We start from the raw sequence: 15041 nt of genomic DNA on the forward strand, positions 1-15041 counted from the left end.
ATGAATAATAAGTGAAGGGCAGGGACAAGATCACAGGGTAATAAACCAAAGCACGTGGCAAAACAAAAACAGAAAGCACATGGCAGGGCGAAGCACAGAATGGCCATCAGGACTTGTTTATTTGTACCATTTAAAAAAAAGTTAAACTAAATATTAAGTTGTAATCAACAGACAATAGATAACATAGCCATTTAATGATACAGATTTGTCTGGTAGGTATGGTAGTACAATTCAATCAACACAGTTTTTCAAATTGTGACACTTTCAGACATTCTAATAAAAACAAACATTCAGATTGTTTCACAGTTTCAACTTCACGTTGTTATCAGCAACAAATAGATTAAATCCCATGTTGTCCACAGCTTTGATTAGCACCAGCTCCTTAGCTACGTAGATTGAATGTGACCACCTCAGACAAACTAGGCTAATTTGTTTGCATGTTATGTCCTCTCTAACTAGCCTTTTGAGATGCAACCTTAGCATGAACTGGTTAGGGAACCTTATCCTGTTGCCTGTTTTTGCACAACTGCTCTGCCACTTTCCTCCCTTTCATGTATTCCAATTATTCATAAGGCATTGTGCAACAAGAAATGTATCTATGACGTTTTTTGAGGCATGTTTACAATGTATGTATGTATTTACATAAATGGCATTCAGTTTAATAGTTGGTCATATTGTATTGGCTATATGACTGTATTTCTGATCTGACTGGTGTGAAGACAACACAAGGTTGGATTCCCTCACCATGCTAGTGCACGGGCTCTCACGTGTGTGCATGTCGGGTGTGCACCAGAAACCATGTGGGTTTGTTTCTTTGTTCTGCCTTTGTTTGTTCCACGTGCGATTTGATCCTGTGTTGCTGTCTTGCTGTGTCTTTGGACTTGTGTTTTGACTTTGTGTCTTTTGTTGCCTTGGTTGTTTGGTGTGTCTTTATGTTTTAGGATTACTTTGGGTCAATGGTAGAGTGTTGTTTGCCCCGTAGCTTTGCCTAAGGGTGGGGAATGACAGGCACTGCAGTGTTACATCTAGAGCAACACAAAATAAACTCAGGAGGAGCCGTACCCAGACCAGATACCTTCTGGTTGCTGCATGGCTGTCCTACATTCTGAACCATTTCCCCATATTTAATATAGTCCCATGACAGGTGTGGGGGTTGGGTAGATAAAGCTTGAGACTCTGAGGTGGGTAGATCAGAATAGAGCAATGCTGTGTTTCGTTCCAAAATAAGTAGAAGCTCAGTGGAATAGTGCATGCATCTCAGTATGGTAGCACTGTTATAATATAAGTAATGCGGTGTGTACTGTAAATCCTTTCATCTTTTGTCACAAATGGACATTTCCTTCATGGACATGGCTCCAACAGCTTCACTAGTTACTAGAGATGCGCGGATGGGCTATTATTTCATCCGCAACCGCATCACAAAACGCATGATCCGTCCACTATCCATCCGCACCAATTTGTTTGACCAATTTTCAAAAACGCACCCGCCCGCCACCCGCCTGTTGTTTTTAGGTATAGGCGCTGCTGACGCGAGGCTAGAAAGTTCTTGCCTGTTCTTGAAAGGAGACTGATCCAATGCCGCAAAGATATTTAAAGGATAAAGCCCCTAGTATAAAAGCCTACTGGCTATGTTGTAGCCTATCCCCAGAATATTATCAGTGAAGTGACGTCTGTCTCCGATCGATGCACAGGGAGAAACTTTAAAATAGCCAAGCACATCGGCAAACCTGACCTTACCATAGGCTAGTAGGCCTACACTTTTTTTATCATTGTGTCAGGCTCAACTGGGGATCGAACCTGTGATGTCCTGTGTGGCAGGCGGGGAGCCTACCAGCGTACTAAGTGAGTGTTGGACTCAGATGCAGAGAAGGAACAGAGAGTTGACTCTTGGTTTCAGAAAGAAAATGTACTTAGCACCAGGCAAAGATGATCAACAGACCAGGCAAAAAAAAACTCAAAAACATCCAGATACAAAATACAGTCTGGGCAGTTAAGGCGTCCAACAAAAAGTAGCAAAAACAGTTTAACTCAGAACTTAGGACAAGGTTCAAAAAAGGGCAACTCCAGGCAAAAAGGCTTAACAAAGACAAGGATTCCACAAGACAACATAACTCACGCTGTGCGACCGTAGGGCATCAAATAAAGACTGAGCACAGAACACAAAAAACAGACAGCTTATAAAGGCAACCAAACGAGACACAGGTGACAACAATGAGACATAAAACACACATGTGACAGTCCAAACCAGAACTGAGGACCCCACATGGTCAACAGGGGGATTGCAGTCCAGAACCCTGACACATTGTAATAAAACGCAATTTGTTACACCATTTTAATATGGTAATATAGCCTTGTTTTTAGTTTAGAAGGAAACGCCGAGTCTGTTAGCCAATTCCGAAATTTCACCGCATTGTAGGCTACTGTAACAACCCCAACACTTGCCTGCTTGCCTTGCAAATCAAAGTTTTCCGACTATTTTTCTTACCTTCTTTCTTAGCTGGTGATGTTACTGAGCTAGAAGTTTAACTTGTTCTGAACATCTCGCGCTGCCAATGCCCAATGTCACTTCTGAGTCAAATCACTCCATCATCTCTTTGAAATTCCTTATTCCACGAGTGGTAGGCTACAATGACTGGCTGTTTTAAAATATAACTAATAGCCTAACGAAACAAAATAACCCAGGCAGTTTCATCTACGCCACGTTAAGGCTTCTTCCAATACTGACAGCGGACTCATAGCTTGCAGGTTTGCGGCGTTGCAAAGAGACGCAACATGATAGGGATCGTCACTTAATTTGAACTTTTTTGCTTCCTTTGTTTGCTTTGTATGCATACACGGAACTAGGCCAATTTACTGCCTGATGAAAATTTGATTATTTAAAAATGTGCTTGGATGTAGGTAACGACATTTAACAATGTGTAGATATTTTGAATTTCGTTGGGTAAACCGCCACCCGCCCGAATTTAATTAAAATATAATTTTTTGTCACGTCACCCGCCCGATCCGCGGTTTAACCGCGGAGTCCGCGGGTGCAACCGCCAACCGCGCATCTCTAGTAGCTACACAGATTGCGTATGGCCTGAGGTGAAGTATCACTTTTGTGGTCTCATTTCGATGTACAACAACCCAGTTGTACACAGTGAAACATCCCTGTTTGAAAAATTCCAGTTTGAAGCATCCGTCTAATGAAATGAGCAAGAAGGGCCAGGAGTTGTTTTGCATTCTAGAGAGGAATATAGGACACCTTTGAAGTAAGTTTCACAATGCTGACAGGCTCTTGCTCAGAAGCAGGCAAGCAAGGAGGAGGCAGGGAGAGAAACCTACAGGGAAGCCAGAGCAGTGAGATGATGAATTTCATTTGGCAACTTTGTCTTTGTTTTTTCTAGGTCTTCACACGCTTAATTTATAGTGTCAGACAACTCTGAACACCCAAGCTAGGGTGATGAATTGCCAATAACTCAGTTTTTTAAGGCAAGTGTTTGAGCTTCCATTCTTTAGTTTTTTTCTTCTGAAAGTTGTTGAAGGTGAACTTAAGTGATTTACCTGTCAGGATCAGGAAGGGTTTGTTGGTTTGTTTGTTTGTTTGTTTGTTTTTGGCAGTCTGACAGTGTGAAAGTTAACACGTTTTTCACCATCATGCCGCATGATGTATAAAATCCAAACATGTGTTGTGACACTAAAGCCAAACATGTTGTGTCATCTCACATGTGTTGTTATGACCAATCCATCCCAAAGACTACTGAATGCCTCTGCTTACCTGAGCTCCTCTGACAGAAAGCAGTGGATCTGTCCCGGTTTGAAGAGGATGGGGAGTTTGAAGAAACTGGGGAGTCGTTAGTGTGACTCACAGGAGTCAGATGAATGTGAGTCAGACCTGTGGTTTGCTATAATCAGCTTCCACATACCCACATCTGAGCTGCACAGTCACAGAGGGATAGGAAGGGATATAGAACCATCTGGAGTTGCTACACTGACTGTGTACCATCTTGGATTTCTGTCTCACACTTCACTCAAACAGCATCATGCCTAGGCACCACAGCGAGATTCTGAGCTTCCTGGTAACAGTGGGATCATAGCTACCTAAATAATCTATTCTACAAGTTTGGAGTGATGTCATCTGTTCCACTGCTATGAATAAGACATTGCCTGGGCCAGTGTTGTCCTCCCTTTGAAGCAGGCCAATGGATTGTGAGCACTCACGTAAACAAAAGATGTAATGATTTGAAATGGGTATGACTATCCATTACAGTTCACTTGTTAATTAAGCATAACAACATGCATTACAACAGTTTCATCTCTGTTAGCATCAAAACATTAATTAACATTATTAAATCCCATGGTCTGATTTGTGGGGCCACATTCTTGCCTATTCAGTTAAATCATGCACCGCGTGACACCGAAGCCCAGCTAAACAGCACTCTTGCGCTTAACCTTCGATCCATTAAAAGGACTCTGCGATGCCCTTCCCCTCCTAATGGAATTAAAGCCCTCTGGGTTACACTCAGCTGTCTTTGTGCAGTAATAGTGCACCGGTCTTTGCTTAGATTTATGCCGCCGCCGCTGTGAGGCGATCATATTGTGGCAGCACATGTATGTGCCTAAGCATGGGTGTCAGTGTGTTATCTGCCGTTACACGCGCCCGACGTTTTTATTACCAGCGTGTCAGGCCTGTGCAGACTGCACAAGGATGGATGGGGTGGTGATGATTCATCCCCAGCAGGCGTTGATGATTTGCACATGCTCACTGTCACCCGGGGTCGGACAGGGGTCCGTGCGCCAGCTGCTTGTGTGGGTTATTTATCACGCCGCACGGCTCTGCAGAGGAAACCTCTGCTGTTCTCCTGTCTCCATTCCAGAACATCTCTCTCTACAAATGTATCTATAAGATCTCTTCATCTCTCTCTCTCTCCATCCTTGTCTCCATTTCTCTCTCTCCATCTCTCTGTCTCCATCTCCCTCTTTCCCCCACATGCTCAGATGATAAGCTGCATCATTCATCAGTACCAGGTCCAAACCCCATTATGCTGCCTAGACAGCAAAAAGATTATATAAAAATCAGGCTGGGAGTAGGGACTGGAGGGGGGGGGTGTGTTTGTGTGTATTTATATTGTATATGGATGGGAGCATGTGAATGAAACAAAGAAACAAAGAAGGGAAGAGATTGGGAAATAGAGACTTTTTGAGCCCTTACCCTGGCCTTACAGTCCCTCTGAGAGACACACCCTAAATCCCACTGGTCTTATCACTATGCCTCCCTCTTTTGCCCTGTAGAGGAACTCTTCATGACTGGGCTTTACTGATGCAGTATGAGGTTTTGGAACTTTAGAGAAACGGCTTTTATACCAAAAGGCATAACAAAAACCATAGTCAGTATTGCTGTGTAATATGTTCCTTTGTTATATATATTTCTCTCAACAGCTATGCCCTGTTTAAGTTTTGTCTTTCCACTTATATACATCACAAAAGCATCTTTTATTATCATGCAGTGCCATCATTTTATGTAACATTGCAGTGCAATAAAGCTTGGCTGACACTATGGGTGTCCCTCCCCTGCAGTGCTGAGACATGTCCCTGATAATAAGTCATCTTATAATGGACTCCTACTCGGCTTATGGATTTCAGCACTCCAGACCAATTACCAGCTTATGCTGATACCCTGATATGTTTGGTCTTGTTAGGCAGTAACAACTGGTGATTCTCTTTAAACATTCAAAGTATTCTTCAGGTAAGCTTCAGGTAAAGAAAAACAGGTCTAATTCGGCTCCTCTTGGCTGTGAAATGGAAAGTATTCCTATGGCAGAGGAAATGGGAAGATAGAAGGAAGGAAAGATGGAGAGGTTCAAACATGTATGAAAGGCTTTGCCCCTTTTTTGTGTGCTGACATTTAGCCTTGTCCATTTGCGCTTGTGACTTCTTTGTGTTGTATGCATGAGGTGCTTATCAGTAACTACATTTGGTCAGTCTGCTCTCTCTCTCTTTTTTCTCTCTTTCTCGTTCTCTCTCTCTCTCTCTGCCAGAGCTGGCTAGATGATGTCACTCACTATTTAGTGAGCATTACCCCAGCTCTGTATCACTGCCCTGATGACAGACTTGGCCAAAGTACAGCCCCTGACATCATCCCCCTGTAGAGCAGCGTTCTGGCTCCTGATCTAGCTTTGAAACTCCAGGCTCCAGGTTTTCCTGCAAGCCGAGCAGGAAGAGGTGCAGGGTAGCGGCAGAGGGGGCTGCATTCTGAGCACACGCGCCAGTACCGCAGGACAGAGACAGCAAGACAGAGAGAGAGAGAGAGAGAGATAGAGAGAGAAAGGAGAGAGAAAGAGGGAGGTATAACTGAGAGAGGGGTACTCTGCCACAAGGACTCAGAACCTTACTGATAGGAGGTGGAACAGAAGAGAAGAGAGAGACAGTATACTGTAACTGTAACGCACACTGTATCAAGAGACTGGGCATCAGTGGCAGCCGGCCGAACAGGTAATGATGGACTTACATGATTGTGTCCATGTGTGATTGACGATTACAGTGTGTGGGGTTGCAAACGTGATTGTGGTGTTGTTAATATACATGGGTTTACTTAAACCTCTTAGTTTGTTTGTGAGAAATGTCTGTTGAGACATTTATGTATTCTTCACACTATCATCTGCATGTCATTTTACATGTAACATTTAAACCAGTTTTACATGTGAACTGAATTGCTCCACTGTAATGCAGCAAATGCAGTTAAGCAGTAATAGTTCTGGTGAATATATGTGTTGTCTTCACCATTGTTGTTTAAAGTCAGTGATTTAATGCAGTGAGGCTTTTCTACTACTACAGTATCTGCAGTCTGAACTGTTGTGGAGTCCATTGTTTTTGAAGTGAAGCATTGCTCTGCAGCCACTCTGCAGTGCTTTTGCCAGGCACAGTACACGTGTGTGTGTGTGTGTGTGTGTGTGTGTGTGTGTGTGTGTGTGTGTGTGTGTGTGTGTGTGTGTGTGTGTGTGTGTGTGTGTGTGTGTGTGTGTGTGTGTGTGTGTGTGTGTGTGTGTGTGTGTGTGTGTGTGTGTGTGTGTGCGTGCGTGCGTGCGTGCGTGTGCGTGTCTGTGTGTGTGTATGTGTGAACATGCGTGCGTGTGTATGTGTGTACGTGCGTGCGTGTGTGTGTGAGCTGGGTCCATCTGCAGCGCTATGGTACCAGAAGGACAGGTGGCGACAGAGACGTCTCATCTGGTTGTCACTACTTCTTTCCAGCCCTTTTCATCTGTCACTCCCACTCTTTATCCACCTTCCTGCCTCCCTTGTTGTCAGGCTGTGTGCCTTTTGATGTGGCGGCGTCCCACAGCCGCATCTCCTGTAGCTGCACAGCTGCCTTACAGCGTACAGCATGTGCTTCGTAAGCAGGGGCTTCTGGGCTGCCATGGTACCAATACATCAGCCCCTCCACCTGTTTTCACACGCTGACACACACACACACACACACACACACACACACACACACACACACACACACACATGCACTTGCATATACATAAGCATACACACATATCTTTCTTACACTTATCTACAAACTTGTATTTAACTATACATACACACATACACATTCACATATACACAAGCCAAAACACACATTGTTCTGTCTATCATATCTGCCTATCATATTATAAATATCATACAACACATCCATACACAAACACACACACACACACACACATTTTTCTTATAGTCATTTGCATATTCCTCTCTCTAGCTATCGCTGTCTCACAGACACACAAACACACACAAAAGTGAGGCAAGGTAAGAGAGGGGGAGACATAAAAACACGAAGGCAAAGCAGAATCTTTTTCAAATCTAGGCAACGCCGATGTAGGACAGAGTGTTTCATTGAGCTGCTCACGTTGCTGAAAAGGGGTCATTTCAATTTGCTCATCAGCACTTCCCTTCCAGTCTAGTGCCTCTCGCTTCTCCTGCCTCGCCTTCTGGAGCAGCATCCATTTGTTGCCATGGGAACACGTTTGATCGCACCCAGCGCCTCCTTTTCTCACCGCAGCATTAAAGGACATCCCTCAACACTCCAACACCCACCCCCACGCCTCAACATCCACCTCACCACCTCCTTCCAATAATGGGTGCACCCCCAACACATGTGTTCACATTATTGACCATGTATTATTCATTATGTTTTCATTTGTGGCACCTGTGGTTTGACAGACAAAGTGGCGCGTTTTTGTTCTCTGTTTTTTTTTCAAATGGTTTCCTTGTGGTTTGGTAAGCGCTCCAACACATAGCTGGTCAAGAAGGTGAAAAGTGTTTCCAGACAACTGGTGTGCCACTGCCTTTCCTCAGCTTGCTGCATAGTGGCTGTTGGGATTGATATACTGGGTTTTGTGATATGGTTTTTTTTCTTTTTTTTTATGTCTCTCCATCCCCCTATGTAATGCTCCTCATCTCCCCTGCTGAGCCGTTTCACTCTGTGTGCGTTTCTGTCTGATGCCCCCTCCACCCCCATCCCCTCATATGGATCAGTGTTCATAGGTCAGATCACATAAAGCCCCTTGCCGCCTGCTCTGGCCCCCAATCTAATCACCCTGTGTCCTAATGCCCCGGGGCTACTGAAAGCACCCCAGGCCCCTGCAATTGTCGAGAGTTTATCCTCAGATCATGCGGGAGACTCAAACGCGTGGGCCACCACCCAGATACGTCTCCTTTCATCAGACTCTGGACACGGAGGATACAGCTTTTGATTGCTGTCAATTCAACAGCCAGGTCGAGAGGCTCTGCAAAGCTCTGACGAAGTGATGCCCATCACTTTCACATACTGACCATAAACTTCCTGTTGAGCAGAGCCTAGACTGTACCCATGTTGAAGAGAATAGGAGACACTCCTCATTGCCTGCCCAAACTGCTTTGTATGTAGACCATGTTGCCGTGCTCGGGGGTAATTGTCCCTTTCAGACTCGGCAGCATGCGTCTGGCATATAAAAGCTCTATCAGGGAAAGGAGTAATTTATGGGCGAGGTCCTAAACGCATAGAGCATCCACAGAGCGGGGGCTGGTGTTAATGCATAGTGATTTAATCATGATAGTGTAATGGAAATGGGTGTGGTGGGGACGGGAGATCTGCTGCAGTGAGGTAGGCTTGAGGGGCTCAGATAGCCAAGCCTCCAGTGCATCATTTATACTAATCATGGCATGATTTTGCTATGAATAATTAATTTTTCCCCCTCACACACAGGCAATAAAGCTGAATCATGAAAATGTCTGAGATGGTCAAGGATTGATGTACGTGTTGGGAATGGTACCTTGATGCAGAGGTATTCTGAATCACAGGCTTTGCATACATTTTCACACAAGTGGGATCTGCATGGAAGGTCACTGGTTATAAAATCTTCTCTTTGCTTGTATCCTCTGTTTCCATTTATGCCAGTCTCTAGGAGCCGCATGCTTTTACTCCATGCATACTAATTACAGTCTCCTTAGTGAATACGCTACCACATCCATATTTATTACGTGATTGATATCTAAATGGAATAATTAGCACTCTGTGCTGATTGTCTTTGTGGCTTGGCCAAGCCGGAGAAGAAGGCTACCTTTCCATTTGATCTCTGTCTGAGTCACCAAAGAAAATAGGCCAAACTTGCCATAATAAAAAATAAAAAAATCTGTACAGTTTCTTTTGTAGCACTCGGGAGACACAGTTGGAATATAACAAGTCTGAAAAGCTATTTGAAATGCATTGAGACAGCCGAAATGAGCCTGGAGTCAGGTCATAGGCGGGCTATTTTGGCGTCCGTCCTATACGGGATGTGTTTGGTTCACCACCGAGTCACCTCCGCCTGACCCATCATCTGTGTTCTGATGCACTTTCCTCGTGCCCATAGGGAACGCACATCAGCCCATGTTAACAGCTGTGTCCAAAAATACTTTACTGCGGAGTTTAACCGTGCTTTCGTTGAGCGCATGCGCAAACACACACACACACACACACACAGAGACACACACACACACACACACAGTGCAGACTGTACTGCTCCAGCCTTTCTGTTAGTTATATATTATGAGAACTACATAGATCCCATGTCATGGTGAGGATTAATGGAGGGTACACAACAGAAATAGCTTTTCCGTGTAGATTGTTTTCTTGCCTGAAGTCCACAGGGGTGCATTGAGTTCCACTCTGAGTCATCCCTCACATCTATTTGTCATGTTTCTCCCATTTGTACTTCTCCATTTTCATACATGCGGTCCCTGTTTGTAGACAGTATATTCCACATGATGGAGGGTTGTGTTAAAGATTGGTGTTTGCTGAAGTGAACAGGACACAATAGTGCTGCTATTCATTTCTCATCTGAATTTCTAACGTGATTCATTTATGAATAGACCTTGATGCCTGTTATTTATTAGACACACAGAGGCTGTTTGTCTTGAAAGGGCTTAGCCCCTACCCACGGTGCCCAGATGTAATCATGACAGGAATTCTCCGTCTTTAACAACAGATGGGCAAATTGTTCAGCATGACGCGGGAGGTCTTTAACACTCCCACAATGCAGATGAATTAGAGTTATGACACTGGGAGGCCAGGGGCTGAGGCATCCCGTCAGACAAACAGAATGGCAAGAATCAAATGTTTAAGTTCTAACTGGGAGAATGAAAGAGAAGACAGCCATTTTGTATGTCATTTTGAAAGAAAAAGAGGAAAAAAAGGCGACACCCGAGGCACCTCAGCTCACTTGAACAGTAGTCTCCCAGATTGACAGGGTGTTGTCATTACCATGCCCCTGGCACCACTGAAATGGAAGAGTGAGAGAGAGAGAGAGAAACAGAGAGAGGAGAAGTGTTCCACGGAGAGATGCACTGTGGCACATTTCAGAGAAGCGAATCTGGGAGACTGGAAATGATTTTGCCATGAGGGGCACGACTGGTAGCCCATCAGTGTCTGTCAGCCATAATCACTTCATTGGGGACACAGAGCTGAGGGCCGTCTCCTGCCTGCTCGCTCTAAGAGGAGACATAGATCGCTATCACGTTTAAGTATTGCCCTTGAGTCCTTCATGTAAGGCAAGCCGGCAATATCAAGGACACAGGCTCGGGCTCACACAAGCACTAATAAAATAAATGTCTTCTCCGTGTTGGTATAAAAAAAAGTCTACTCTCTGTGTTGCTTTTCTGCGACAAGAGATTTTTTTGGTGAGGTAATGCTCCAGTATTTCATATTACATTCAGTAAACTTATCTGGCAACTAGTGTTTGGGTTGGTGTTTTCACAGTGTGACTAACGACTGCAGTGTTATTTTCTGATAGCCTTAGTATACATCTCAGCTTTGGTGGTCCCATCCATCCACTGTCACTAGATACACTTGAGACCTCTGAAGACCCTGGTGGAAGGTGAAATGCCAGTGAGCCTATATGATTTCATTCTTTTTTTAATATTTACATTTATATTGTGTTTGGATCCCCAGAGACTTTTCTCTTTCTCTCTTTTGTTTGGTACAATGCGGTTTGCTTTCTTGCATTCTTCTTACACAAGGCAGGGCTGCTTTCAAACATGTTTGTTTTTGAGAGCAAAGTGTACACTCTGCCTGGCGGCTTCCAGAGGCTTCTTCACTGCCGCCTTCTCCTTTGTGCGGCGGGCGCATCGAAGAGCATATTTGAAGCAGCTGCGTCGTGACTACTCCCCAGTGCCACACGGCTGGGTCTGAGCTGGTGTGTGTGTGTGTGTGTGTGTGTGTGTGTGCTGGATCTGAGTTTGCAGCTTCAGCCCCCTTTTTTTGCGCTCTGCTGGGACTGTGTTGCGTTTGAATTCAATCCTGCCTTTGAAGCTGCTGTCAGGGAGTCAGGAGAGTTTACAGTGTGTTTGTGTGTGTGTGGGTGGGGTGGATGGCAAAAGGGGAGAACAAAAGTACTGGGGATAGTAAAATGCCTGAAGAACTCCCATGCTCCTATTCTATGGATGGCAAAAGTAGCTAGTGGGAAGTATTGGGTAATATTCCTACCAGATGTCATCCATGGTCATATGCATATGTATTTTTAGGGTTACTATAGAGCTTCTTTGAGTGCTACAACTCTGTTTTATAACACTCTTTTCAGATTTTGGATTTGTGTGGTTTGCATAATGAGGAACAATTCTTTCCACATTCACAATATTTGATCTGATTCATCACCATGGACTTACTTTTGCTCGTCTAAGACTTATGCTAAGAAGATTTTGATATGTTGATTTGCTGATGATTTTTTCTAATCCTCTCACTTTTTTTACTTTCTCTCTCTCCCTTTCTCTATCTATCTCTGTCCTATCGTCTGCAGAAACTGGTGAGATTGACCCAGTCCTCATCGAAAAGTACAACACACCCGGCTTTGTGGGCTGTCTGTCCCGAGTGCAGTTCAACAGCATCGCCCCGCTGAAGGCAGCCCTGAGGTCCCGTGGCCCCGCGCCTGTGTCCGTCTCCCACCAAGGCAAGCTTGTGGAGTCCAACTGCGGGGCGTCTCCCCTCACCATCCCACCCATGTCAGCCGCAACAGACCCCTGGCAGGTGGACGGAGGTAAGATCATTAAAAGAAAAGGTCTTAAAGATTCCATTGTAGATATAATGAAGGATGTTCTGGCGTAAGTACTACAGGCCTTCAGTAAGGGAAATCAGAATTATTCATTAAAAGGAACAAATTAAAGAAATATTAAGATTACTCAGATTTATAAGTAGATTTAAATGGATAACGTAAACTTACTTTCTGAATAGGGGCAAAATGGACATAATTCTATTACAGTTCTGAGAGGGTTCTGAGATGTAGAGACTGCACTTAAACAGACCAATATTTCCTCTGCGGGCAGCAGCACTACCCTAGATTTAGCTTAAGCTGTCTGCAGAGTCAGACAAACAAACAGAGAGGAGCTGCTCTTTAATCACTATGCAGGCTTTAACAGCAGCAGAAGAATCTTAAATCCTGTGTCATTAGGAAGAGAAGATTTACAGATATTGTCAGTTACAGTTAACATTTTATACATTTACAAACTTAGATGTGTGCTTTGTCCGAAGCAAAAGCAGGCCTGTTTGATTGAGTGCAGAGCCAGTAACTGGACTGCTTGCTAGTGTGTGTGTATGCCTGCTGACACACAGGAGCATTGAAAGTGTCAGAGAGATTAAGCTACACCAGCACTTTTTCCCCTTCGCTTGAAATGCAGCATGTGTCATGGCCTCTGCAAACTGTTAGTGACTGTTAGTGATGGATCAGTGCATCAAATCAGAGTACTGGAAGCCAGCTTGTGTGTGTGTGTGTGTGTGTGTGTGTGTGTGTGTGTGTGTGTGTGTGTGTGTGTGTGTGTGTGTGTGTGTGTGTGTGTGTGTGTGTGTGTGTGTGTGTGTGTGTGTGTGTGTGTGTGTGTGTGTGTGTGTGTGTGTGTGTGTGTGTGTGTGTGTGTGTGTGTGTGTGTGTGTGTGTGTGTGTGTGTGTGTGTATGCGTATGACAGTGTTTGAACTGTGGTTGACAGAGCAGATGCAGTGTGCTGAATGTGGGAAGTGAAGTTAAAAAGAAATTTCTTCTTTACTTTTTCTTACCTGCGTTCGAGAATGAGGTCCAATGTGTTTTTGTTAGCTTAGAATGAGACTACCATATCTACATAACTGCCATGTTTCTACAGTACGCCAGAAAACTATAGAGCTAACCACTTTATGTTGTGGGAAGTTTGAGGGTCATACTAATTATTTGGCACACGACAAAGCAAGGGAGTGTGAATCTTCATTGTCAAAGAAGCAAAAACAAGGAAAATAGGGATAAACATGGGTGTGGCCTTTGCCAAATATAAATCACTGAGGCACACATGTTTTCAGAGTGAGGCCTAAGTTGCCTGTTTTCTGCTGTTAGCCTACTTATCTAAATGCAATCTGTTGTTTGATAGTTTTAGCTAGAACATGGCCATGGGCATAGTTACCAACTCAAGTGACCTTTTTCTTTGGGGCTAATTGCTACCAGGATTGTAATTTTAAATTAATGCACCAAAACTAGAATGTATCTTTGTTATTTTGACCCAAAAGACCCGGTGACGTGGGGTCAGCCTGAAAAGGACATTGCCAAACATCTATCTAAAGTACCCTCCAGACTTGACATACAGTATTATGGCTACTGGATGCGGTTGTAGATGATGACAACATTTTGGAAGTAGCTACTGGCGCCTTAGAGACACCGTACTTTCTCTTACAGAGGAAGGGGTGAGAGAGGGGTATTCAGTTGGTTACAATCTGCGACCTCACAACTGGCCCTGGAGGGCCCTGAATCCGACACACTGCACCTTTAAGGCCCCCTGTATAGAGATGACAGAATAGGAAGCATGTGTATATGTCTTACAGCCTATAGTCAACCAACCTGTCAAAATCTGAACTGGGTCACTTTTGTTACGTAATATGATGGCTTTTATACATTTAAAGAGCCTTAAATCATGTTTCTGTTTCTTTAATGGCACAACAGCAAAAGTCCCTGGTGTCATTTGCAACATTTTATTTCGGCAGGTCCTGGCTTCCCATTTAATGAGGAAAGAGTCATACCAGATGGAGTCAACAGAAACTCAGCAATTATTGGAGGTCAGTAACTAGGGGTGACCTATGAGAAAATCAGTGCACCATTTTAAATCCACAAAGCTAAATATGAGAAACAAAACATTTTGTGGTAAGATCTATGCTGAGGTTTTTCAATCTTGTGTTTGTATGTAAAATATGAAACTGTTTTCAGAAACTTTATAGTGCACATACAGTGCATTTGTTTTATTTCATATATTCATTCTATGATTTTTTTTAAGGCCGTGATATCAGCAAATACTAAATTGTTGCCTAAAGAATGAGGGTCTGACGACCTGTGGTTTATAACCCTATTTCTGTGCAGGTATCATCGCCGTGGTGATATTCACCATCCTATGCACATTGGTGTTCCTGATTCGCTACATGTTCCGCCACAAGGGGACCTACCACACCAATGAGGCCAAGGGAGCGGAGTCGTCCGAGTCCGCTGACGCAGCCATCATCGGGACCGAGCCACCATTCACAGAGACCATTGACGAAAGCAAGAAAGAATGGTTCATCTGA

At 44.1% G+C, this 15041-nt stretch overlaps 1 protein-coding gene across 1 annotated transcript in view; it reads left to right on the plus strand.

Moving 5' to 3' along the window:
* The window catches only part of cntnap2a (contactin associated protein 2a), a gene marked incomplete at both ends in the record, with an annotated part of 289529 nt that extends 274488 nt beyond the window's left edge, over window positions 1–15041 (plus strand). Inside the window, 3 exons of the mRNA XM_080854815.1 lie at window positions 12276–12512; window positions 14472–14543; window positions 14842–15041. Coding sequence (XP_080710941.1) covers window positions 12276–12512; window positions 14472–14543; window positions 14842–15041 — 509 coding nt within the window. The remainder of the gene's footprint in view (window positions 1–12275; window positions 12513–14471; window positions 14544–14841) is intronic.

Source organism: Sprattus sprattus (genome assembly GCF_963457725.1).
Source record: "Sprattus sprattus genome assembly, chromosome: 17".
NCBI classification, from domain to species: Eukaryota; Metazoa; Chordata; class Actinopteri; order Clupeiformes; family Clupeidae; genus Sprattus; species Sprattus sprattus.